The following is a 27,103-nucleotide window of genomic DNA, read 5'->3' as shown; positions in this document are numbered from 1 at the left end:
GAGGTGGAAGTTGCATTTTCAATCAGAATAAAACGTTTCACTAGAGGGCAGTAGGTGACCATTAACCATTTCCCCTTGATCCTCTATTAGGCGGAGCTGTGACCATCTCTGACGGTGACCTTAATTGAAACTTCATGCAGCAAATTACTGCTTATTTAAGTCATATGCTCTGTACTGCAGCCAAGTAGACAAAGGACCTTTGGGGACACGAGATTGATGAGGGACTAATGAAGCGGAAGTTAATCTGACTCATTTCCTGTCATTAAGTTTATTTTTGGCGTGGCTCGGGAATCTTGATTACGCTGCAATTTTCTTGTTTTTCCAGGCGCCCATCAGACTCCGGTTTAACTGATAATAAAGAGCCTTTACTTTAAAACAGTGTTTTTCCCCAACAGTGTGTAGACGCCACAAAAATACAGTAAATTCATCTAATTAAAAACCATAGAGTAAAAGTTCAGTTTTGTATTTTCAAAATTATGTTTTAAAATACAAATGCATAGTTTTTCTCACTATTACTTTGTTTTATTTACTGTAATTTGACAAAGGGTTTCGCGTTGTCAGTTGTTTTATACTTGTTTTTTATACAGTGGTTCTCTTTCCCATTTTTTGAAACCTGTTTGCAAGATTCCACTGAAGCTCAGATCCCTGAACCGTACAAACAAACTCTTGAGTCATAGTGTAACGGCCTCATTGGGATTAATCTCTTCCATCTGTGCTGACTTTTTTGTTTTTGCTGGAAAAGCGAAGCCTGTTCTTTTTTCTTTTCACCCAGTCTTTCCCATGTTTAACGCTCTTGTTTGGCTCACATGCTTAGGGACTATTGAATCAGATTCTCTGAAACAAACTTGAATCGTCTGCCATTTACCAGGGAAGCACAGCTCCAGAAATGAATGTGGTTGTTTGTCAAATGTTGAAACCCCCCCCACAAACTAATAATCCTCAGTCTGGACACTGGCTGCTCTCCGCAGTATTTCTTCAGTATTTCATCTGTGTCTCTGACTCAGAAATGCTGCTAATCTTCTCCAGCGAACATCAGAATCCTGCGGAAACTCCTGCTGCGTCCTGTCTGCCATCAGGCAGGGCCCGGGACATTATGCAGAACCCCTCTGTTGTAGAGACAGTCTGGGTTACTGCTGTTCTCTTGTCGTCGAGATCTGTTTTAAGTTGTCAAGGACATGACCTGTGTCTGTGTCTCCTCAGGCTGAAAGAATCTAACTTCTCAGTGATCTCAGGCCCACCTGCCTACACGATGTAAAAAGCTGTAAAAAAGTCCACTGCAGTAAAACTTAGTGGTGAACCTGAAAACACCTCCAGCTGCGTCTCCTGATGGAATCCCATACGACTTCAATGGAGTATGGAGCAATGTATTTGTGATTAAGGTTGCTATTGAGACATCTTGCAGAATGCATGTTTCTAGATTTAACACACCCGCACAGCTGCCAATAAGCCAACAGATTTACTATGAGAGCCTGCTAATAAACAGAGATCATTACCAGATGTACCCCCTCCTCATCCCTCCTCCCTCTCTCCAACACTGAAACAGTGATCTCACTGGAAACTCTGAGTCCAGGCCCAGAGCTTCCCTACAGCCAGGAGCACATGTCCACAGCAGCCTGCAGAAACATCCACCCCCATTTATACTTTGCCAGAATAGTGCACCTCCCTGCCTCGCACAAACTTCCAGACAACTCCTTTTCCCGAAGGCCTCTCCAAGAGCTGCACACAAGGAGCAGTAGATGGCACTGTGTCTCTTCCTGAGGAGAGGGGAGTGAAGACCCCCTCCACCTCCTCTTCCTCCCCCCTTCCCCTCCTCTTTTATGTTCACGTCTGAACACAGAAGTGGTCCAGATGTATTGAAATTCCACAGAAAAGCGATTTTCTACAGAAAAGAAAGAGGATACAAGAGTTGCCTCAGCTGCTTTTCATTAGGCCTGATGGAATTACTCCAGTTAGAATCTATTTTCATTGCTTAATTGTCTACATGGAAAAATTGAGATACAACTGTGAAAATGACACACAAGTAGCTTTTTTCTGGTTTCTGCAGACATTTTCTGAAATTATTAAAACACAGTCGAGATCCTTTGTGCATGTACTCTCTCCTGCAAAGAGACAAACATCATCTGTTCATGTCGGGGACTCATTTACTCTCAGGCTTGTTTATTCCTGTTGTTCCCCTCTTCCTCTCTCCCTTGGAGCCCTTTTAAGGAAGCAAACATATCTTGGGTTTTGTGTAAACTCCAGGTCCGTGCGCGCTCCCGTGTAGTATTCCTGCTCACCATCTCAGAGAATGCGCGTGAGCTTTTCCTCTTCCTCCTCCTCCCTCCCTCCCTCCCTCCCCCTCCCTCCCTCCTTCCCTCCCTCCCCTCAGCACCGCGCGCTCTGGTCCTCCTCTGCGCGCTCTGGGTCTCGCCTCGGAGAAACTGCGACGGAGAAGCTGGAATCGACAAAAAGTTTTTTTTTAAGAAGGAGCGGACTTTAGGGGGGTCCGGTGTGTTCGTGTTGTCGGGGGGAACTGGTTGGCTCTGCTGTGTATCGTTGAGTTCTCCGTTTTAATCTCAGTTTGATCATGGAGACTCTCAGGGTGCTCCTTGCGCTGCTCTGCGTCCTCCTGGCTGGAGCGCAGACGAATAACCAAAGAAACAGGTTTTCGGGTAAGTTTGCTTCACCTCTAATGTACCTTTAAGTGTGTTTTTTGTTTCTAGCATGTGGTGTTCATGTCATTTCTTTGCCCGTAAGGGGATCTGTGTGTGCTTGAATATACTGTAGTGATGTTTAATGCAAGAGCGCATCCAGATGTTCGTTGTCTTTGGGTTGCATAGTTGCAAATCAGCAGCAGAGCCGCAGCATTAGGATCAGGTATGATGTGATGATGACAGTAGCCTAGCCCACCCTGAGCAGGCCCAGGGTCTGTCCTGTGGTTTTTCCTAATGAACCTGAGTATAGAATAGTCTCTGGGTGTGATGCAGAAGAAAAAACAACGGTGTGGATGCCAAAAATTCATGTGGAGAAGAATCAAAGCAGCTTATGAAATGGCAGTCATGCATCCCCACTAAGGTGATGTTACAGTTCAAGTGTATATGCAACCTAACAGTGTACAGTCCTGCAATTGTCATAAACCTACATGTGTGAGGATGGATCAGGTAGAGCGAACCTATGACACCCACTGTAACTGTAGGGTGCTGTGGGCCTGTAGGCCTCCAATACTACAGTACTACAGCAGTGACACCCATGCTGACGTCACTTGAGTTGATGGGTAGACGGATGTGCACCCATTTTGGATTCACTGGTTCTTGAAGAGAAAAGAGATTTAAATTGATCAATGAATTTTGTTGACAGCCATCTTTGTGTGTTTCCTCTGTGAGCAGACTGTCCGGTGGATCTTTACTTCGTGTTGGACACGTCTGAGAGTGTTGCGCTCAGACAGAAACCTCCCAACTATTATATCGACCAGATCAAGAGTTTCACCAAGGACTTCATAGATCAACTCCAGGAAATGTAAGACATAAACACACACACACACACACACACACACACACACACACAAGTTTTTACTCTTCTAAATGTGAAGATCCTTTTTGGCATAAAGACCATAACCTTAACCATTAAAGTTAATTGCATAAAACCAACCCAAAGCTACTCCATTTCAAAGTCGGCAATTATTCAATCAATTAGTTAAATGATAACACCTCCATTCCTATTGTCCAGGTGCATTCTGGGACATCACTGATGATGACTATGACATTTAAACAGTATTTTTCAGCCTGGTGTAAAGTTAATACAAATTACAAATATGATCAGCGAAATACAAATGTACCCCGGTTAAAGGTACTCCCTGTACAGCAACACATCACAGCTGCTATGTGTTAAACCTTAATTTACAAAGTATTTAGTAACTGCAACTGTCAATTGTACTGGAGTGAAAGTGTATTAAGTAGTATTTGCCTCTGACATTACAACTACATGTACCATAGTACCTTAGATGGGGCCATGTTGCATAGTAATGTTGTATTAATGTGTTGACTGTACTTAATACTTCTATGTGTCCAGGCGCCACCGATGTGACCGAGTCCTGACTTGGAACTCAGGAGCGCTGCACTACAGTGACGAAGTCGTCATCGTGCGAGAGCTGAGTGAATTGGCCACGCATCGTCAGGCCTTGAAGAACGACATCGACACCATCAAATACATCGGCAAGGGCACGTACACCGACTGTGCCATCAAGAGAGGCCTGGCTGAGCTGCTCGTTGAGTAATAATAACACAAAATGGTACATTTTGGCAGATTAAATGACGAGAGCACAGATATCATCGTCAAGTGTTTTTTTGTGTGTGTTCCTGCATTCAGGGGCTCCCACCACTACGACAACAAGTACATTGTGGTGGTGACTGATGGTCATCCCATCACTGGGTACAAAGAGCCGTGTGGAGGCGTGCAGGAGGCGGCTAATGAAGCCAAGCAACATGGAGTCAAAGTGTTCGCTGTCGCCATCTCACCTGACCAGGAGGTAAAAACTTGCACCTTTGATTCTACCCTCATGAGGACCCACATACCCTCGGCCCCTAACCTCAGATTAACCAGCACAACTACATGCACAATTCCTGTAAACATTAAATGATAAGACCTGCTTTTATCAATCACTTTCTGAAAATGATTAATGGGTTCCTACTAGGGCTGGGCAACGATTAAAAAGTAGTGTATAGCGCAATTTTATTTTCAATGTTCTGCTATATGAACGAAAGTGCCATAACATTTGTTGTGCAAACACTTTTAACATCAGCATTTAATACAGTAGCAGTTAAATAAAATATTCAGTGTAAATCTCAACTTAACAATGTTATCAAAGCAAATACAAAATTAAAGGTCAATGCCACTGCCAGGGCATTAATGTTATCCTTTTCGTTATGAAAAATGTATACTCCTCCCTGCGTCTAACGTAGTCTGCCGAAGCTGTTTCGTTGAGTGATTTGCTGATATCAACTGTGTGTTTTGCATTTAGGTGATATTTTAGACTGGAAGTACTCCGGTGATAAGAAATTTCACCTTGGCAGTGGCTACAAATAACTTTGGTTCTGTCGACTCCGCCGTCTGGAAGAACTTTAAAATGAAAATGGCCATGTAAAAGCTCTGCACCCTTATCCATGGTTGTTTATCCGCCAATTATTTTCTTTTTTCCTGTTCCGCAGCAGTCAGCAACAGACTTTCACAAAATAAAAGCCTGACTTTCACAATAAAACAATAAATAATCAAACCTGAGTTAAAGGGACTCTTACCTTTGTTGCATTTTTACACTTTTTTTGGAGAAGGTTAAATTGGTATTAATAAGGTAATGACACTCTAAAATGCAAGACAGACCCACCAGGAGTAAAAACAAACAATTATTTCACTCTCATAATATTTAGTGAAAACTTCAACCAATAAAATTCTTCGGACCGAAGGACCTTATTGGCCGACAGACCTGTATGTTTGCTGCATGGACATGCAGGTTTTCCGTCTGCTTCTTGTGGCGCATTCGGGCCCGCGTCATCAAGGCATGTGAATGTAAATGTATATAACTTACCGAATCCATTGCTTTGGTAAACAAAAACTCACGTGCGTGCGCGGAGGCAGTAGCTTGTAAGTCTGCTTGTAAATAAAGTTTCTTCAAAAAAACAGCGCGGATGGGAACGAGGGGGTGGGGCATTGGAGGAAGGCGGGATGATTTGAATGTGCTGTAATTCTCAAATGCAACAAAGGTAAGAGTCCCTTTAATGCGAGATAAAATAATTAATCGAGTTAACTGAACATGAACTTGGTCATACAGTTGTGAGTTTTTTGCAGACAGAGTTCTGTCTTTGTTTTTCTTTTGACAAGGGTATGGTGATGTCATATACTTTCATGCATGAATCAGAAATCAGAATTTAATGACAGTTGATGGACTTTTCTAGGCGCAATCAAATGCGACCAAACCATAACCTACACAGTATGGCGGAAGTTGCTTTGCTGTATGGGAAAATTAACTCTTCATAAATAAAACCTTAGGATGTTCAGATGAGGTTATTATTATTTCATTTTGCCATCAAAGTTGACATATGAAGTTATTAGAAACTTTTAAGATTTGTATATACATATTACATTATCTGTTGTCTACTTGTGTTAATTGTCCAGAGTGGCTGGACAGTGGACACATTTAACCTGAATGTAAAAGATGTTGTACAAAGTCATGTGTAAAAATCTATTTCAAATTTCCGAAACACAAAGGCATTTCAAATAACTCAGCCCCCTGACAACCTATTATTTGCTTCAGCCAAACTTTGAAATGTATTTAGCAGTATATATATATTAGGGCTGTCAGTTTAACGCGTTATTAACGGCGTTAACGCAAACCCATTTTAACGCCGTCAATTGTTTTAACTCGAGTTAAAGCAGAGCTGCAGCTGCAGCTTCAGTATCTGTGTTCGCCTCCAGTCTGACCTGCTCTCGCTTTTTGTTTTAATATTTCGCCACCTAAAATATATATTTTAAAGCTATTGTAGCGTCCCACAGGACACGGAACTTCTTCGTGGTTTAGTAACTGGTATTTTCCTCTACACGAACATGTGCACCTCTCGCTGTTACTCCGTCTCTCGCAGACATCAACACTTCACTTCCTCATTGATCCCCGATCCCCCCATCCTATTGGTTAAAACAGTCACATGTCCCACCCAGACCCCTTCATGACCGTCAGACATCAGAGCGCTCCTTCAACAGTGTTTTACTGAGCATACGTCAAAACCAAACATAAACATAAACCCAGTCCGTTACACTATTAGGCTGCAGCTATATGTTTTTATTTATTTAAAAATAGGGTACTTCTTATTTCATACATTTTCCACAAATAAGGGGAGGACTCAAATAGCCCTACAAAGTTGTGTGTTTCATTTATTTCAAAGTAGGCCGACACCTGCCTGTGTATTTTGTTTGTTTGTTATTTGTTGCTTGTCTGTTTGAGTAGCTAGCTTAAAGCAAAGAAGTAGTAGGCTTACCTTTTATTGGTAACCTAACTGTTATGGTTCATTGTTTCTGAAATAAGAGGACTGACTGCTATGTTCACAGCAAACTTGAAAAAAAGAAAATATTAAGCCATGGTTTAACTGCACTATAGGGAGAGTCCTTGTTAACCTGAAATGTGCACTTTATAATTTTATTTTGTACCGCCCTGTTTGGCAATGTTGTTTTTCAATAATATAAAACATTTGCATAAAGCAAGCCAATCCACTTTTCCATGTTGATAAGAGCATTAAAACGAAAGTAAAATTATGGAAAAATAATAAATGAAGGAACATTCAGAATAGATACAAATTTGCGATTAATTGCGATTAATCGCGAGTTAACTATGACAAAATGCGATTAATCACGATTAAATATTTTAATCGTTTGACAGCTCTAATATATATATATATATATTGAACTAAACCAAATGTCAAACTGCCCTGTGAGTTGCAGTTCCCTGAAGGACAGCCATGTGTGGTGAAGTGCAGTGAGGCGATAAATAAATAAAGTAAATTGAAGTGCGATTATGTAAAGTGCAGTGTGAAGTGAGTTGACATTAAATGAAGTAAGTAACGGGAAATGTAGCTCTGTGAAGTGTAATGTAGTGAAGTGAGGTAACATTAAATTAAGTAAGCAAAGGAAAACGTAGTTATGTAAAGTGCAGTGAAGTGAGGCAGCATTGAATTAATTGAGTAAAGTCAAGTGCAGTGATGTGAAGTGAGGGGAGGTAGAAATTAAGTGAAAAACCTTCACTTTCCAAAATAAAACTTGATTTAAAGATTAAAGTATTGTTACAGTCATTGAAAATAATACAATATTTGAACACATTTAATGATTGTTGCTTATGTCTGAACTGAGGGAAAAAAAGGAGGTGATCTAAATTTTAGTCTGATGCTCAGAGAGCAACTAAACAATCACTGTTCTTGATGTTCTATGTGGAAATCTAACTATAAATAGTCCGTTATATCTAACACAAACAGGACTAGTGACAACATTGGCTGAAGCTAAGTGAGAACCTACAAAGAAATCTGTCACAGGATAAAGCTTTTAGAGATCAGTTTTAACAATCTGAAAACATAAACGTGTTGGTGTAGGTGCTACTTTTAGGCCAGTAGCTGATAGTATGTTTTGTGATCCACCAGGAAACCAGGCTGTCAATCATCGCCACAGACCAGGACTACAGACAGAACTTCACCGCTGCAGACGACTCCAGATCCACCAAGATGGAAACCATTCGAACCATCATCGATATGATTGTATGTATATTCTCTTCTCTCTTGTGGACAGAATTATTGTGTTTTTATTTTAAAGTAACCTTTATTTTCTTTCCTTCTTTTCAGACAAACAAGACAGAGGATGTGGTATGTGATTTTCACATGTTTCTAAGGAAATATTTTCATGTTTGTTTGCTTACTGCTGTTGAATATATAGTAGAATGTCCACAGTAATTGTGCGAACATAAAAATTATGGATTTTTTTTTTACAAGTCACAGGAAGCTGAAATTATCACTTAAACAAATTAAAAGTGCTGTGACGTTCAGGACTCTTGCTGCGTCCGAATCTCCCATGAAATTATTGCAGTTTGAAGTTAAATATTAGTCTTGTGGAATTATCCCTACTGTCATCTTTCTGCTGTTAGGTTCAGAAGACTCCACTGTCTCAGAAAACAGGATCGTCTCATGTTTCCTTCTTTGATTTCCAAGATAAAGACAATTTTCTGCGTTAATAATCTTTCTTTTCTATTTTTTTTCTAGTGTTGCTCTTTTGACTGCAATGTAAGTATGCCCTACTACATCTATGCAAATTCAAACCATTCTCGGAGCAATCAGAAATCGGGTCATTGGTTGTGTCTGCTCTGTTTTGTATGCAGGCTAAAGGAGGGGTCAAAGGACCAGCCGGACCTCTTGGCGGAAAGGTGTGATTATCATTTGAATGCATTTGATGTCAGAAACTCAAAACAGTCAGTGCATTCTGTTACACAGGTAAATATTGAAAACTCAATTAATAAACTCTTGTTTCCTTTATTTTCTCAAAAGGGAGAAACAGGTAGACCAGGAATGCCAGGAGAGAAAGGAGATATTGGTGCGAAGGTAAGTGATTTCCACAATTAGCCTCATACACAACACAAACACAAAGAAATACACAACAGTCACCATATCTGCTCGGATTTATCATGGAGCACAACCTCACGATAATGCTGAACTCTTCTGTTGTGTTACAGGGTAACTACGGAGATTCTGGTCCTCCCGGTTACAATGGAGAGAAGGTAACGTGCACTTCTACCACTAACACATCATGGGGTACATATCTGAAAGGATAGAATCATGAATGAATCATTGTATGCTAAGGAGATTTAGCAGTTGCATCTATCATGAAGCTGCGAGTAACAGATGATACAACATAATTATATCATGTCACAGTGGGATTTAATGGGGATATCGCACTGAATTTATCCAGCCAGGTGAATGGACTGACATGGTCGGCACTTAACCTGCAGGGGAACAGTGTCTTTGATTTATCATACCTGTGTCATGCATCCTATCTTATAGACAAGCAAATGTGTACTGACAGGTGTTTCACATTGATCATAATATGAAGTATGCAGAATTTTCACAAATGATTGTATATTGCTAATTACCCAACCCCCACAACCCAGAAAAATGCAACAACGTGGCAATGTAACTACATATTTTTATTATTAGCCAATTTAAGTTTATTTGGCAGGATTTTTTTGTGTGAATGATCGTAGGTATTGCATGAAACAATAACTACAATCTCAGGTTTCAGTGGAAAGAATGAACCTTACCCACACTCCCTCCCTATCTCCCCTAGGTCACAAACTGAAACTAGAGTGCCCACTTAAAAAATGTCTATTGACCCACAAGGTCACTTCATCCACACTTCATGTCAATGAGCGATAGAAAACCTATTGTGTGAATTTAAGCATTTGACGCCATCCCGGCAAGAAGCAGTTCTATGCAGCTGCCATGTCTCCATCCTCCACTGTGCCACAAATTTGAAAAAAGTTTTTTTTTAGCTTCACATATTTATTAGCCAGACATTTAAGAGTCCAATTGATTTATGTCTCCAAGGTCTGGTCACTCTGAATGTATTTCTGATTATTTGATGTTGTTTATCTCATGATGATCACGGACTCTTTGTCAGACTGTACTCACCTTATCAGTCACCACCATGCTATTTATTCTGATGATGGTAATAATGTGTGTATTTCTGTTAACAGGGAGACCGCGGTTCCATAGGATGGAAGGTACGAACACATCAAACTCAAATATTTACTCAAAGATTCAGTAAATGTTGGGTCCTGTATGATTCATGATTCACTAATGTGGTCTGTGTTTGTTGCAGGGTGATAGAGGAAACAAAGGCTACAAGGTGAGCTCTTCCTGATCAGCGGATCCTCAGATGGATACTCTTTCAAATGAATGGTTCATTTCTTCTTCCATCACTTTTATCCTCATTCATTCTGCTTCTGTTTTTGATTTTTCTTCTCAGGGAGACAAAGGTCATAGGGGAAATGATGGAGTAGATGGACGCAAGGTGAGTAACAAACCTCAACATCTGATCAGTGCAGCTCTTGCTATCAGTCTTTCTTTGGTAAAGTTAATGAGTTTCATTATCTTCCATGTTCCTGTGACTTTCGTCCTCAGGGTGAAGCTGGTTTCCCTGGTCTTGCCGGCTGTAAAGGATCTCCCGGATCAGACGTGAGTCATGTATCTCAAACAGAGGATAATCCCACTGTTATGGTCTTGCATTTTGTCTGAGACAGGAGTGACACTCACACCGTCACACAGTGTCGACAGTAAAACTCCAGATGGAAACCAGTCATTAGATGTTTACACAAATTGACATCAGGTTTAAGGGCTGCAAATATACAGTAATTCAGAGCTACAGGTGTTAGGAAACAAACTCACATTCTAATTTTGTGTCCTGATTTCTCTCTTGAACACCTCAGCACACTCAGACGAGTCACTTCTGTATCTGCCTCGGGCTCGTCTTCATTGTTTACACATAAGTCATTTGCCAAAGTTGCGGTGAGGCAGACAGACTGAGGCTCTGGCTCTTTAATCACCAGTTCGTTTACATTCTCTGCTGTCAGGTTGTTTAGATGAAGCCCTATAGTCACACTGTAAACAAACACACTCGCATACATGAGCATACATGCGCAGCGACCTCTGAGATGGAGTGTTGGGCTTCAGCTGGTTGCGATCGTGCACCAAAGCTGTTTCTGTGTTTTATGTTTGCAGGGTCTGCAAGGAGAGCCAGGACCAAAGGGAGACCCCGGTCCGTACGGACAGAAAGGAGGAAAGGTAAGATTAAGGAAAATCTTTGCACTGTCAATGATTGTTAGAATCTGCCTTTTGTGCTGTGTGATCAGACCTTTTGTGCTTATTTCAGGGAGATGGTGGAAAAGACGGCGAATCAGGAAGGCCTGGAAACTATGGACCTCTGGGAGCTCAGGTAAATCAGTGCAAAGACAAACAGAGGAAAATGACGGGCAGCTGAGAAGAGATATGACTCCAGTTTTCTATCTCTGTATTGTGACAGGGTGACCAGGGCCCTCGCGGAGCTGATGGGGACAAAGGAGAGCGTGGAGATGATGTAAGCAATTATTCTACCTGACAACATCAAAAAATCAGCCTTGTGACCTTTCATGACCCATCTAATATCTGGTGTGTTTCAGGGCGCGCCTGGAACGGATGGAACACGCGGCGAGAGAGTAAGTATGGAAGAAATGAATTAATATTGACTTTAAATGAATTTGTTTGTGTGTGAGAGCTGCCAAAGTATACATTTACATCTTTAAAATGTCTTGTAGGGACAAGTCGGAGAGAAGGGGGAGCAAGGTTCCCGTGGAAACAGAGGGACTAGAGGAGAAGCTGTAAGTGATGATACTGATGATGAGGAGGGAGGAAGAGTCTGTGGTCTTTCTAATTTCTGTTCCCTTCCTTAGAAATTCATGGGAAAAGCAGTTTGGCACTCGTACTGACTAGACTGCAACCACACTGTTCTTAATGGAACCCATACGATTGTTTTTTCTCTCGGCTCTTACTGAGCTCTGTGTGCGCTGCTCTGTCTGTTGTTGGACTTTTTGTCGCCTGAAACCTTTGGTGTTCTTCTTTCCAGGGGGAGCCAGGACCCCGTGGAGAGCAGGGAAGGGAGGGCTCAACTGGCCCTAACGGAGACCCTGTAAGACACACACACACAAATTTAAATATAACACACACAAATTTAAATAGGTACAAACAGGAGCTACGGCTTCCTGTTTCAAGACAGCCATGAAAACGACCCACCCACTTTTCTCTCTGGCAGCATCCTTTTTTCCAGTCGGAGAGGTAACGTGCACGCTGCATCCATACTTCATTTTGAGGGGTAGCACAGTGAGCAGAGGCGAACCTGGCCCGTGCCCCAGAATTACGCCCACTCCCAAATGCTCCAGCTCCCCTCTCCTCTCTTATTCTCATTTTTTTTACCTCACATGGGAACATCGACACTCACTCTTTCCCCTCTGACTCAGTTATTCTCTCCGTTCGCTGCAGCCAAAGCCTCAGTAGGGTTTTTCTTAATAAGGCTCCGAGCACTGTAATAATAATAATACGTTACAAGCGTTAGTTGTGGTAACCTCCGTGATGTCAGTGGTTTCAATGGCTCTTTTGTGCTCTCGACTGGGCCTCCGTTCCTCATCAGAACTGAATAGTACAGAAAACATGGAATAAGTGACTTGTTGGGTCGACCTCATACACTCAGGAAAAACTGTATCCTCACATGCACTTATAAACTACACATCGTTTGCTGTCATGCTTTTACTGCCATTAAAAAATAGCGCTTAATTGCAATTTGCCCGCAATTTTTCAAACTATCTTTGAAACTTTTGCAAACGTTAACTCTTTCTTTATTGCTGTGCCAGGCTCAGCTCGGTCCATCCAGGACATAGACAGGTCCGGCTGTGATTAAGCCTGGTTGTGCTCAAAAACAGGAAACAAAGAAACATTAACCCTCAGACAAAACAGAAAAAACATTCTCACAAGAGCTCCTTTACTTTGACCATAGCCAACAATACATTAATGAGATTTGTTCTGTTTCAGCAGTGTGCAAAGAGTGACCGTCGGACTGAGCTTCTACATGTAGCAGCTGGGTCCAGCTGTTGTCAGGACTTGGCAGCAATTCTATATAAAAATTCAGATCATAGGTCAAATTCACAAGATATATTGTGTAAATCAGGCACAATTGGATGTTTAAAAGAGATGCATAATTGCTTTTTTCCTGAGATTACTTCCACTTCTAACAGTTAAACCTTCTGTGTCCACTCTTTGTTTTGAGCGAGGCAACATCACTACAATAGAGCCGATCTAGCCATTATTCTTAAATGTTGGGGTTTTGCATTTATCTTTTACTAACTGTGTGAGATGAAATACTCTAAGCAGCCGCTGATAAGTGTCATTATGCTAGTTGCAGTACTTTGTGGACACTATTTTTTTTACTGAATCAGCATTTTACATTTTAGATGGAAGATTGCTATAAATACTTGAAAATAATTACTTTAACACAATGAGAATCACTTCAGATCATCAAATCTTAGCCATCACATTGACAGCGGAGGATTCAGTCAATGAAGAAACTTTAATTAACGTCATCACTGTTTTGCAGGGTGAGTCTGGCAGGGCCGGATCTCCTGGCTACAGAGGAGATGAAGGCGCCCCTGGACCTGAGGTGAGTCCAACAGCAAACCCACAAGTTAATGATTGGTGGCTTGTCTGGTCACTGTCAATCAAACTGTCCTGAGGAAGCAGTTCAAGGTTGGATTATTAAACTTTTCATGAATAATACCACTATATTAAATACCATTTTCTTATGTACTCCTAGATATTTATTAGTTCTATCATTATTAATAAATGTTTGTTTATTATAGAAAAAGGGACACTGTTCCTCTCCTCTTTTCTAATCACTCACACTTAGAACTGACGTTTATAAATAACCTGCTGAATTCATATTTATGTTCATGGATACATGGGGTGTTGCTTCTTCTGCAACAATAAAGTTCAAACACTGCATTGCGTCATAATCGGGGGAAAGAACATCTCTTCTGTCTGCAAGAGTGTGGGAGTGTGTGTTTGTGTGTCTGCCCGTCTCCGTCGGTCTTCACACAAACAAAAACGATCACGTTTATTTGAAGTCGGATCATGAATCCGGTCACTCTAACCCTGATGTCCTGACTGTGCACGTCACGTCTTTTTGTAAACTTCAGTACTGTACTTATCCATATAACTTCTAATAGGTGATGGTGTTAATTGTTAATGTGTGAAGTGGGCGCAGGTCAGCGGGGGGGGGGTGCAAGAGGACATGTAGCGGGGTAACACAGAACAGTACAAGGATACCGGATTCATAATGTGCGTCTGCCCTGATTGTGAGGCAGTGGTGGTAATAATGCTGCAAAATGATATAATTATGGCCTTTAGGGGACTTAAAACTATAAAGCAATTTAACCTGAAACCCACCGATTTAGCTCCATAGTGAATACAAAAGTAAAGTTTTGTGCATGAGTCACAGTCAAAAACCTATTATCATCATTATCCATGTATAATAAAAGAATAAGCAATCATTACTACAACATATTTAATTGGCTTATGCAGTGTAGTATTGCGTAAGGAGTTAAAAGTCAGTTTGCAACATTTAGAATTCAGTTTAGAGTTTTTATTCCCACACACGACACAGACACACACACACACACACACACACACACATGCTACTTTGACAACACATGTTGTGTAATATGTCATATGTTTCTAATCTTATCTTTCTTTTTGTCTTCAAGGGACCCAAAGGACCGAGAGGAATCAAAGGAGCTCCGGGAGACAGAGGCCAGCTGGGGGAGAGGGTGAGTGTGGGAGACAGAGAAGGGAACTGAGGAGAAGAGAGACAGATGTGTGTCATCCATCATAAGCCCTGTCATGAGGTTTGCATGTGTGTGTTTGTGCGATTGGATCTCTAAGTGTCTCTCTTTCTTTGTTTCAGGGAGAAGATGGTGTCGCAGGAAATGGCACTGCAGGTTGTCCTGGTTTCCAGGTGTGTGGTGGTAGTTAGTTAATGGTCTGTAGGTCTGTAGGTCATGTATGATACATTTACGATTTTACATGTTGAAAATGTTTGTCTCTTTTAGGGTTATCCTGGGCCTCGCGGAGATGCTGGTGAGCCGGTAGGTCATCTTAAAATTTCCTTAAACTTAGGAATCAAGCTGTTAATGAACTATAAGTAAAGATCAGACACTGAATATGGGCCTGTTTAGTACTGGTACTTAAGTGTAACATCAGGACTGAATATAAGTTTTCTTGCTATAAGTTAATTAAAACCAAGCTCATATTCCCTCATGACTCCTCACATTTTCTGTGTGACCTTCAGGGTGGCAAAGGAACCCCTGGACCCAAAGGAGATGACGGAGAGTCCGGAGACCCAGGCCCCGATGTGAGTCTCCATTTTGAGTTGCTCCTCTCATTTTATCTTTTCCTCACTCCGTTCTTGGCAGACAGCGCAGACAGGATGTGAATCACGTGTCTCGTTTTATTTGCACATTTACATATTTCATTTTTTTATGGTCTTTGTACTTGATGTAAAAAATAATCATATGTTTCTACTTTTAAATTCTGTCTTTCATTTTGTTTTTCGGTGTTAGACCCTCACATGCTTTACTGCTCTTTTTTTTTTTTATCCATGCTCTCACACTCTCCTTCTGTTCTGCAGCTGGAAATGCTTTCTTGAGTAGATCTGAACACATTTTGTGTGTGTGTGTGTGGGTGTGTGTGCGTGTGTGTGTGTGTTACTCGGGAAGAGGGCTGTGATGTGATGCAGCTGTGTATATGTCGTTGTCAAGGATACCAGGAAATGAGTACAGCGATGAAGGAACTGCATTACTCTCTCTTTTAATGTGTCCATGAGTGAATGTGTCCGTATGTGTGTGTGTGTATGTTTGTGTGCGTGCGTGCGTGCGTGCTTGCGTGCGTGTGTGTGTGCTTGCTTGCGTGCGTGTGTGTGTGGCGACAGTACTGTGTCCGTGCAGCGTGCCAACTCTAATTCTTTAACCCCCGGTTCAACTTGGTCGTGTTTATGTTAAAATTATTTGCGTTTCATGACTGAAACCTGAACCTGAGCTGATTCTACAGATGTGTGCTGCCATATCCCAAACTGAAAAGGTGTTGCATCATTTTTGAAGAAACTGTTTTGGAAACCTAAACCTTGATTTTAAACTTGTAAGAGAAACTTTTTTGTGACTTTTTCAAAGACTGGTTCTTTTAGTGAAATATAAATAATCAACACCAAGCCTTAATCAGTCTGCACACTTGGGGTAGTATTTGGGAAGTGGGTTGGCAGGAAAATGGACTAAAACTAAAAATATTATATTCAGCCAACTAACACCTTTAGAGCTAACATATTTAATTTATGTCTCAATAATCCTTGGAAAAAGAGTATTACGCAAGCAGCAGTTTTATGTGAGTGACTGTAGGTGCCAGACTATTCTCCTGGCTGGCAGCAGCAGTCACATTGGCCGAACTACAGACATAGTTTGTCAAAAACATCTCCATAAAACCGCAATTCTTCTTTTTTATATTAAAAATGTTGCACTGATTAAATTTGATAGACTTTATAGGGGGCCAGTCTAGGTTTGTCAGGTTGTGCCCAGTTTTTGTACAATGCTAAGCTAACCTGCTGCTAGCTATAGCCTCGTATTTAGCTGAGAGATATATATCTAATGCTTGGCAAGTAACTGAAAAAGCAAATAGCCCGAAATTGTTCTTAACTTCAGCTTTAAACATGATATCATTGTTCATCCTTCATCGGCTGCTGTTTCATTGTCCATAACCAAGCCTTAAACAAAAATACACAAAGCCATATTTAATGGATCTCTATGGAAAAAGTGAATCCATTACATTCCATGTATCCCTCATCTCTTGTCATATTTTTTTCTCTCAGAACAGTCGCTTGTTTGTTTCCACAGCTTTCACTCTGAGCCGTTCACTATTTTTGGACAGTTCAGTGGAATCAGTTTGGCTCAAGTTCACAAGAAATTAAACTGGTTAACAACGTTTTCAGAGAATAAAACTCGCCTCATTTTGATTTTTGAACAACTGGATGTCTAATTCAAATTGTTTGAAAATGTCACACTGTGCAGACATGTGTGTTTACACCTGTCCTGTCTCTCTCTGGCCAGAGGGGCATTGGGGAACACATCTGTGTGTCAGAGAAGATAATGGTGTTTGACTTGTTAACTAACATACTTAAGAATGATAATACACACAGTTACAAGGTTCGACTCTGACCTTTGGCTGCGATGTGAAATGAGACGCTGTGACATCAAGGTCATCACATGTGCGAATATAATGTGTATGTGTGTGTGTGTGTGTGTGTGTGTTTGTGTGTGTTTGTGTGTGTGTGTGTGTGTGTGTGTGGATGATATGACCCAGGTTTTTTACATCCTAGGGTTCGATGTTGAGTGTGCAGTAATTGGAAACGTGTGTGTTTGTAACTCTGTGTGTCTGTGCCTGCGTGCGTGTGAATGCGTGTGTGTGTATGGTTGACATTACCTTCGCTCTCTCTCCCACTCTATTCTATCTTCCACGTAGTTGAGCAGCAGAAGTGTAGATCTTCTCCTCAGCTTCCAACTGAAATGTCAGAGAAAGATTTATTTTTAGGATTTGTGTCCTCACTGCATCCAATTCTGTCTGACTGTAAAAAAAAAAAAGAATTATGAGACAACAAATCAGAATAAACTTGGAGCAGGTTAAAGTTGGTCAAATAATTTGAATTAGTAGTTTAAGACATTGGGCTCTACTTGAATGAAATTGGCACATGGTATAAAGTGCATGGAGAAAATGCATTTACGTCCATATCCATCCAACTTTGTTAGTTTAACAGCGGAAAAAAAGGTAATTTTACCAGGCGCATGGTTCACAAACGTTGTACTTCTCTGTACTTCTCTTAATCAATCATGGGTGTTTTTTGGGCGTGACATGCAATAAACCAATCAGAGTGCCAATGCCAATTCCCTATAAAAGCCAGGTGGCTATTATTAATAATGGAAAATTGAAATAGAGAATGTTTCTCTGCACAAGAAACACTTTAAATGTGCACAGTGGAGTGTACAATGCAGAATGTACTTAGAATGTACTTTGGATACCTGACTTTGTAGACTCATGTTAGTATCTAGTTAATACACCCTTGAAGTTTCATTTTCAGTGCATTCCTAACACTAGCAAGGGACCTCTGACATTCTTATGAAGAGATGAAGAGAATACATGCATTTAAAAACCAAGTCCTGAATGTGTCCGTTTGCATTACTTCTGAAATTCTCCAAAGCTGCCGACAGTCTTCCTCAAACCAAACTGCCCATATTAGTTAAAAGTGTGACACAGTATCTGTGGGAACAAGGACCTTAAAGATGAGATAATTCTCCTAAATTGATTTACAGTGTTACAGCACTTCATTTTCCATAGTTGTGGTCTGAGCTATAATCTCACTGTGATCAGCAGCAGGTCACAGAGGAGCAGCTGCAGGGGCTGTAGCTGCTCTCTGTTCCTGCAGCTGCATTGATGTGGCAGATAGCTGGACAGAAAAGAGTCAGATCTGGTAACTATTAAGATTTGAAATGGGTTTAGAGTCTTTCCACTGAATGGCTTTACATGTTGGCAATACCCCTTCAAAAATGTATATGTGTTGAGTGGGATGAAATACAGCAGGATATTGAGTGACATTTTATAAGTAAAAATACAAATAAATAAGTGTGAAATCCAGAGTAAAAGTTTTCATAGTGTTGAAAAGACGACTTTTCCAAATGTTTTTTCTTGGATGAGCTGAAAAAAAGACCAAACAGATCACTGTTTATTTGCAAAGTAATTTGGAAAGTAACTAAATGAAAATTATATTTTTTACATTATTATTCTATTCTTATTCTCCTCTCAAGCTCACCTTTAATTCATTTGAAAGCCTGATTACCATCTTATTCTTGCTTCTGTGTAATTCACAATGTCATATTATTTCCAATGGGAGTATATCAAGGCTCCATATTAAGGCAATTTGTTTCTAACTGTAGATGCTAGTTGGTAACCTCCTCAAATTTGATGTCGATTTTTATATTTTAATAAGTTTTCTCTAACCTATCATCCAGACTAGACTTCTGTGTCATTTGTTGTCTAGTATTCCAAATTCCATAGCTGCAGAAACTGTAATGTTGCCCAAAACACTGCAGCATCAATGCAAATCAGAATATATATATATTTTTTTTTTTCTGTCATATGTATAACTAACACATTTGTTTCTCCTGTAGTTTCAAAAAGTGTATCCATTTATTTAAGAAGAAAATTGTATACAGGCGTGGCCCCCTCTCTTAATCTCCATGTCATTTTCTCTTTTAACAGAACAACCAACCAGGACCTCCAGGATCCAAAGGGGCCAAAGGTCACAGAGGACCTGAGGGCAATCCGGTAAGAGTACCGTGTGTGTGTGTGTATGTGCATGAGTGCGTGTGTATGTATGTATGCGTGTGTCTGTATGCGTGCGTGTCTATGTATGTGTGTGTGTGTGTGTGTGTGTTAAAGGCTTGTCTCCAGATGTAAGCAAGCTAAGACACCGAATGTGCTGCAGCTCACATTCTGTATGAAAAGAATGTAAAGAAACCCCTGCCAGTAGTTTTTGCGGCACCAGGACATGAAATAGATTAAACCACAACGTCCTTTTGTTCTTGGTAATGAGGGAACATGTTACTTACTATGCTGTTGTGGCTCACTATTTGGCTGCAAATCAATTCATTGTCGACTTTGGTCTTTTTGGTGGATTTGTTGATGATAAGAAGAAGAAAAGAAAAGGAAAATCACCAAACTAATATTTTACAGGCCTTTGCCCATCAATACGAATAAACAGCACGAAATAGTGAATAGTTTGGTGCAGAATTTCAATGTGCCTGACTATTCACATAAAGGGCGATAAGATTTAGCTTAAAAATCAATCTCGATTTATTTGTTAATAGAGCATAGAAAGGAAATTGCATCTCGGAAAAAGAAAGATGTAATCTACATGAAGGGGTGATGGTTTGGTGCTCCTTTTACTAAATAACAAGAAAAAAGATGAAATACCTAGTTACACAATAAAGAAATTCCCAGCTTGGTTTAGAAGCATAAACTGTGCCACATCAGCCTCAGTCCATATTTCCGGATGTTCCTGAGAGAACTGCTGCAACAGCTGGAACCAAGATCATATTTTTTTTTTATATAATTTGAGGCAGATTCTGTTTTGGTTTTTCAACACTCCGAACTGTGCATATTTGGTTAATTTATTCTCTCCAACCTGAGTTGAGTTGCATGTTGCTTGAACCTAGCTTCAATCTGACTACATGTCATTTTAAAGACAAAAATAACAGGGAGCAGTGGCTAAAGACAAATGTGTTGAATAAAAAGACAAATAAACTTTACCAGACTGAGGAGGAAGTCTTTCTTCTTCTATTATACTGTACTGTACTATACTTCAATGTGACTTTGTCAACAACGGTTATCTGATTAGTTAGATGTGTACACGTCAGAAGTGAAACCTTGTGAAAATATGGCCTTGGTCTGAAAAAAAAAAGCTGCAATATCGCTCTGCAAAAGTCAGTCACTGATGTGAAAAATTGTAATGACTGGACGCATGTTTGAAAAAACTAATAACTTGAAAGATTATCGTAGGAAAAAAACGTGTCTAGTGTGCGAACGCCTTAACAGATTAGGCAAGGAAAACCTTGAGCACTGTATATTTCACTACTTGTGGGCAGAGGTTGCTTCAGATCCCATAGAGATCCAGTAACTGAGCTTAGATTACCACTCATCATAACAACAAACCACATGCCAAGACCTAACAAAATGGCATCCCTGTGTTTGGCTCAGTGTAAGAAGGAAAGATGGTGTAATTCACAAATTGGCAAGTGAAGCTTTTGGTATTGGATCGTGTGAAAAAATGAACAGAGAGAGGATCTAAATATAACTTGTGTATAAAGGCTTGTTCTCTGAGAATCAAACTCAACATCCGAACTCCCCCCCCTCCTCGTCCTCCTCCTCCTCCTCCTCCTCCTCCTCCGCCTCCTCCTCTTTCTCCTCCTCACCTCTTCTTTCTGTTCCTCTGTCTTAGATCTGTGCTGCATATTTTTTTATGAAAACTTTGCATCATATGATTCTCAGGACAGTTTCTCTCAGTCTACAATTAACGTCTATCCCTCTATTTTTCTCCCTCTCTTTCTTTCTTTTCTTTCTCTCCCTCTCTCTTATGCAAGCTACACTGGCGTCTTAGTCAAAGAAAAGAATGCTCTTAAACTGAGTTTAATGTCTGTTAAACCAAAACAGATGGTTTTCCTGCAGTTGAGCAAAAGAGAACTTTAATGCTGTGGCAATGAACTTTTGGAGGATCCACATGTTGTTGCAGAAAGATAGCGGCTAACACAGAATGTGTGGGTGTGGATGTGGGTTTTGTGACTGAGGGATTCTTGTTTGCAGTCAAAAGAGGAATAGTTTTCCAAAGAGTCACCATGTCTTCCCAGTTAAAATAAAAGACTCCAGGAGTCAGTCACCCTGAAGTCAGACCAGATCAACTTTTGTTTGGCCAGTATTTCCGCAAAAAGATAAACATGCACATCTATCAGGGAGATGAATCAGTTTCCCTTTGCTCATATGCATTCTCTCTCTCTCCATTCAGGGACCTTCTGGGCCTCCTGGACCACCAGGAACTGATGTGAGTATAAATGAATTAAATCAGTCTGTTAATCTGAACCCCTGCCCTCATTTGAGCCACAGACCCAAACCAGTTAATGCACGGCAGAATAAATTCCCCCTTTAGGTCGCGCTAGTTTTGAACCTGAAACTGATACTGTATGTTTAATCGAATGCAATTTCCTGGAACTGAAGCCCATAGCCACTCGTCAACCTGACGTCATAGTAAATCATCACCTCAGTCATAATCTCTTTTTCTTTTGGAGCAGCTTGAAACCGTCTGGGTCCGGGCTTTGTGTTGTCTTTGAAAGTTATGTAAGGTGATTTACCAGAGCTTTGCAATGGTCCAACGTTCTCCACCTCTCTCTGCAGGAATGTGAAATTCTGGATATCATCATGAAGCTCTGCTGTAAGTTAGACACTCACGCTTTAACAAACAAAGAAATAAAGCCACATGCAGCCTTCATTAAACGCTTTGCCCTCTTGATGGGCGATTAGCCAAACATGTAATCGCAACCAGAAGAATGTGAGGTTTAAGTAGGTGACTTCTTATTATGTCTTCCTTTTTTTTGGTATAGTCAATTAACTTTGATTTGTGATTTTTTTCCCCATCCTCTGCCAATCACTTGGCAGCTTGTTGTGGTAAGTTTGAACTTAATCTACAACACACTCATTATCACAATTATTGACTCTACTCCATGGCTAATCTGATCCTTTGTGATTTTATTTGTTTATTTCTCTCCTTTTAGAGTGTAAGTGTGCACCTCTGGACCTGGCGTTCATTGTGGACAGCTCAGAGAGTATCGGTTCCACAAACTTTGCTCTTGCCAAAGACTTCATCATCACAGTCATAGACAGACTGGTTAAAGACCAGCAAGTCAAGGTACAATAAATTCCTTCCCTGAATTTGTTCTGGTTCTTGACATTTGACTACGCCATATTCATCCCATATCTTTGCCTGACATCTGCAGGATAACCCATGTTTGACCCTGTGCACGGTGTCATTTACACAAATTGATATCAATGATGTTGCGAAAACTATTTTTCTGAGATGTTATGGAACTTCTCTCCTTGAGAACAGACCTCAAAATAGAAAGTGTGAATGAGAGAGATTGTCTCTGGTTTTGGAACTTACTTTAATGTCTGTCTTGTGACTCTTTTCTTCCAGTTTGGATATAATTAGTCAGGATGGGTGGGGACGCAGAAATGTTGACAGAAGAAAACACGTGGTTTTGGACATAACGCACAGACCAAAACACATGGTCACCATGCACTGTTTTTCTTTCCAGTTTACAGGCAACGAGTCCAGGGTGAGCGTAGTCCAGTACAGTGGATCAGACGCTCAAGAAGCTGTTACCACCGTCTCCAACAGCCTCGCCACATTTAAACAGTGAGTTCACTTGCATGCGGTCACAGTCCCATCTGCCTCAATGCTTTTGCTGTGGCTTGCTCTTTGAATGTTTAGCATAAAGGTGATTCATAATGAGTCAGCATAGCCACAGGTTTGGTGTTAATGTTTCAGTTCAGGCTAAATCCTCTCCAAATTCCAAAGACATAATTTTTAGAAATACATGATGCTCATAATCAGATGAATCTACCCCGCCATCTGAGATCCACAATTACAGGACGGGACACAGCACTGCGACATCTTGATGCCAGATCTTAGACCCAGAAACAGATATCACACGTGACAACCTAACCAAAATAGCTTAGCTTAGCACTACATCTAAGGCTGATTTCTTTCCCCAACAAGTTTCTCTTTCATTCTAGATAAGGCTGTAATTAAGCTTATTGTGTATGTTGGCGTGCTTGTTTTCAATGTCATGACTTTTCCCAAAAAATCGATTATTGTGACATCCAATGTCTCTCTGTATGTGCGCAGGAAGGTGAGAGAATTGAAGTGGCTGGCCGAGGCCACATACACAGGCGAGGCCCTTGATTATGCTCTGACCAACACAATCAAATTGATGAAGACAGAGAACCGAGTTGTTCTCGTCCTCACTGACGGACGCTCTGATACTTCCAGGGACAATGTTCCCCTTAACGTACTCTGTGGTAAAAACATCCAGGTGAGTAACTTGATAAACACTATGGATAACAGTGCCACATCCTTCGCCCTTGAATTGACCTAAGAACCTCCTTCCTCAACATCTAGGTGGGTGGTTTAGGAGTGAAGGACTACTCAGGTCGTCAGCCCAACAGTGAGCAGCTCGGATCTGTGATTTGTAAAAATGACCCCAAACCAGGCTTCTCTTTCGTCCTGGATAACTTTGCTGAGCTCCTAGATGACACTTTCTTGCAGAACCTTACATCCAGAATCTGTCAAGGTTAACCCACACACATATCTGCACACAAATGCACATCCTCAGAAATTTGCATCAACTGAATAGTTTGTAGCACCCCAAAATAAACTGACTAAATGTCTGTTGTTCCCTCATCCAGATAAGAAATGCCCAGACTACAAATGTCCCAGTAAGTCTGTTTTTCTTTAACAAGTGAATTGAAAATGTATTAATGCTATTTGGCTGTGTTGCACCTTGTTAGCTCTCTTGTCTGTCACTAACCAGCAGACACTGATATATCGTTGTCTGTTTGTGTGAATATTGCAGTCACTTTTGCTAAATCAGCTGAAATTTTGGTGATGATGGACAGCTCAGCCAGTGTGGGCCAGAAGAACTTCGAGACAAGCAAGACCTTTGTCCGTCGCCTGGCCGATCGTTTCCTGACCGCACAGAGAAACGCGGGTGCTACTGTCAGAGTGGCTGTGGCCCAGTATAGCCGAAGTGCCCGCATGGAGCAGGGGCTGACCAACAATTTCACCCTGCTGTCTCATAAAGTTGAAGAGGCCGCCTACCAAAGTGATGGCACCAATCTCTTAGAGGCCATGCAATTTGCTGTTAGGAGTTTACAAGGCCGTGGGGATGGATCGGGAGGCATCAAGAAGCTGGTGCTGTTCTCTGATGGCAGGTCTCAGGCCATCACCGGGCCTCAGCTGGAGAAGCGTGTCAAGGAGGTGGCAGACGCAGGGCTGGAGCTCTATGTTATTGCTGTTGGCAGCCAGGTCAATGAAGTCAACTTGCGCACACTGGCAAGCAGGGGGCGGCTGGACGACATCAGCTACGCCCAGCGCCACATGATCCGTGTCCCAGATTACCCCTCTCTGCTCCGGGGTGTCTTCGCCCAGACCGTCTCCCGCAGGGTGTCCATGCCCTAAATGCAGTGCCCCAAACAACAGGACCAACATTAGATTTTTAGTCCCATTACGAATAATCAGTCTCACTCATTTACTTTACACTGTGTTCAAGTACTAGAAAAATGTCACAAAGACAAATGATTGTGTGGCAGACAAATGGAAATGTCTTCATCAAATCTCCATGGGACTTTTTTACCCTGAGTTGAGCCTCCAGTGAAGACCATCTCAGGCCGTGTACCAATTCAACCATCTATGTTTAAATAATTATCCATAACCCTAGTGATTCTACGATTTAAGAGTTTTAGAGGTTGACATGACAACACACAGTTGAAGGGAACTATTGGGAGGTAAAGGTCAGGGTGAAAATGTCCCATAAAGGATTACTTCAGTCCTGAGGTCTCTCCAGGACTGGAGCTCCTTCCAATTGAAGGCTTGTGTTTAGGGTCTAATGTGGAGTTATTTTCGTGGCTCATACCACTCTTTCAAGAGGTGCCTGATGTGTAGTCTCACACTTTTCCATCTTAAGAACACAAATGAACGTAAAAAAATTCAAGATACAAATCCTTTGGTGAGTGACTGCTCTAACTAAATGTCAGCTATATTTTGGGTTTTGCTGTCATGAACCTTATGGACAGATGAGTTAGAAACGTCATGACATGGGTCACGACTGGGGAAACCGGATGTGACATCAGGCAGACACAAACAAAAAATCCATCAGAACTTCAACCAGGTAGTGATTAGGATGCAACAGCTGGATTCAACATGTGTGAGTCTGTTCGAGTGTGTGTCTGCGTGTGTGACATAGGTGTTTGGTGCTGAGGTGATTTTTTTATATGTAGCCCCGGGCGACTGTTCTATAAACAGTTGTGCAGGGGTCAATGGTTCAAAAGAGAGAATGACAGAAACCTGTTCTTTAGTTGTCTGTGCAACACATCAGCCTCTGTCAAACACACACACACGTACACACACATCTTAGTACTTAATCAGTAAGGTAGGAAAACATCTGTCATAGTTGTAGACTGGAAAACAAATCTAAATGGACTGATGCTGCGAGTCCCTCACACCCGCAAACACACACACACAATTTAGTTCCTCTAAACTGTAAATTCTAGACCTTAAAAGTTGTCATCAGCGGCCCAGGGCTGCTGTACTGTTGTTATTATCTGTGGTGCTATTAGTCTCAGTGTATCAACCTCTACCCATGATGTAAAAGAAGATATTTGTCCTGAGGATACATAGCCTCAGTAGTGTTGTAAGAGCTCCTTCAATAAAGGTTGCTACACCAAACTGTCTCGATTCACTTTTGTCCAAACTCACACGCATCAACACATTGAAATCTCCATTTTATAAACCCGTTTAAGTTCCATTTTCATGTGTACATAATGATCTCCCTTTGACATTGAGTTACTTTCTTTGATTCACTCTATGAATTGCTTCCTGTGGCAAATCGCAGCGTGGCTTTGCTTGGCCTTCAACTTAGGTGAACTTTGACCTGAGACTTTTGCTTCTCATTCATGCTCTTGTGGCGGGTACACACCAAACGCGAGGCAAGTTCTTCTCTTGATGGGATCATATACAAAGTCAATACAGAGACACAATCAAGTTGAAATACCTAAACACTAGCAAAAAACTTGTGTGATGCAATTTGTGAAAGCCAATCGGCGTCGAGAATGAAACTCACTTAAGACAGGTCCTGGCACCGATCCAAGCAAGCAAATGATCAAACTGCAGTAACTGCCAATGTTTCTTGTTAAATCAAAATCGATATTCAACTCTAGAAATATAAAATTTACGATTTTCACCTACAAACTAGAGCTAATCTAAGTGAGTTAACCTTTATAAAAACATCTGGCTTGACGACAAGTTAGCTTTAGGTCTCTATACTTATAGCCTCTTGGAAAATGTTTTCTATTTTCTAAAAATGTTCCTTTTACTGCTAAAAGATTAGTCTCAAGTAACCTTTTTCTCAGTATTATGATGCTCATGTAATTTATATGTAGCGTCATGTCTTTTTAAAAGAAAATGGATGTAGTTAATCATAGTACGATGAAGTCTGTAACTGGTGAGGTCATACACATCATTGTAACTTATATGTCTAACTTATGTTTCCTAATGGTCTTCACTGACTCCAAAGAGAAAACCCTTTTTTTTGTATAATTTCAAAAAA

At 40.9% G+C, this 27,103-nt stretch overlaps 1 protein-coding gene across 1 annotated transcript; it reads left to right on the top strand.

Annotated features, from left to right (window-relative positions):
• Window positions 1–2,368: 2,368 nt before the first annotated feature.
• col6a1 (collagen, type VI, alpha 1) lies at window positions 2,369–26,223 on the top strand. Its single transcript, XM_061084502.1, has 35 exons — window positions 2,369–2,651; window positions 3,366–3,495; window positions 4,048–4,248; window positions 4,345–4,504; window positions 8,151–8,264; window positions 8,349–8,369; window positions 8,763–8,783; window positions 8,879–8,923; window positions 9,045–9,098; window positions 9,230–9,274; window positions 10,250–10,276; window positions 10,375–10,401; window positions 10,522–10,566; window positions 10,677–10,730; window positions 11,274–11,336; window positions 11,425–11,487; window positions 11,575–11,628; window positions 11,711–11,746; window positions 11,846–11,908; window positions 12,154–12,216; window positions 13,675–13,737; window positions 14,840–14,902; window positions 15,040–15,090; window positions 15,185–15,220; window positions 15,424–15,486; window positions 19,431–19,496; window positions 21,730–21,765; window positions 22,116–22,152; window positions 22,377–22,385; window positions 22,493–22,626; window positions 23,033–23,133; window positions 23,626–23,812; window positions 23,899–24,070; window positions 24,186–24,215; window positions 24,353–26,223. Exons 1-35 carry the CDS (start codon window positions 2,567–2,569, stop codon window positions 24,955–24,957), a joined length of 3,024 nt encoding a protein of 1,007 aa, XP_060940485.1. The 5' UTR covers window positions 2,369–2,566; the 3' UTR covers window positions 24,958–26,223.
• The last annotated feature ends 880 nt before the right edge of the window (window positions 26,224–27,103 follow it).

The sequence above is a fragment of the Limanda limanda genome, chromosome 13, assembly GCF_963576545.1.
Source record: "Limanda limanda chromosome 13, fLimLim1.1, whole genome shotgun sequence".
Lineage (NCBI taxonomy): Eukaryota > Metazoa > Chordata > Actinopteri > Pleuronectiformes > Pleuronectidae > Limanda > Limanda limanda.
Note: the sequence above shows the minus strand (reverse complement) of the source record. Positions and strands in the feature narration are given on the sequence as shown.

What these genes read in the sequence shown, in the direction of transcription:
- col6a1 (XM_061084502.1), top strand. Translation starts at nt 2,567, where the DNA reads ATGGAGACTCTCAGGGTGCTCCTTGCGCTGCTCTGCGTCCTCCTGGCT. An exon ending in AAGGATCTCCCGGATCAGAC is followed by an intron (nt 10,731 to 11,273) that starts GTGAGTCATGTA and finishes TTATGTTTGCAG; the next exon opens with GGTCTGCAAGGAGAGCCAGG. An exon ending in ATGGAACACGCGGCGAGAGA is followed by an intron (nt 11,747 to 11,845) that starts GTAAGTATGGAA and finishes AATGTCTTGTAG; the next exon opens with GGACAAGTCGGAGAGAAGGG.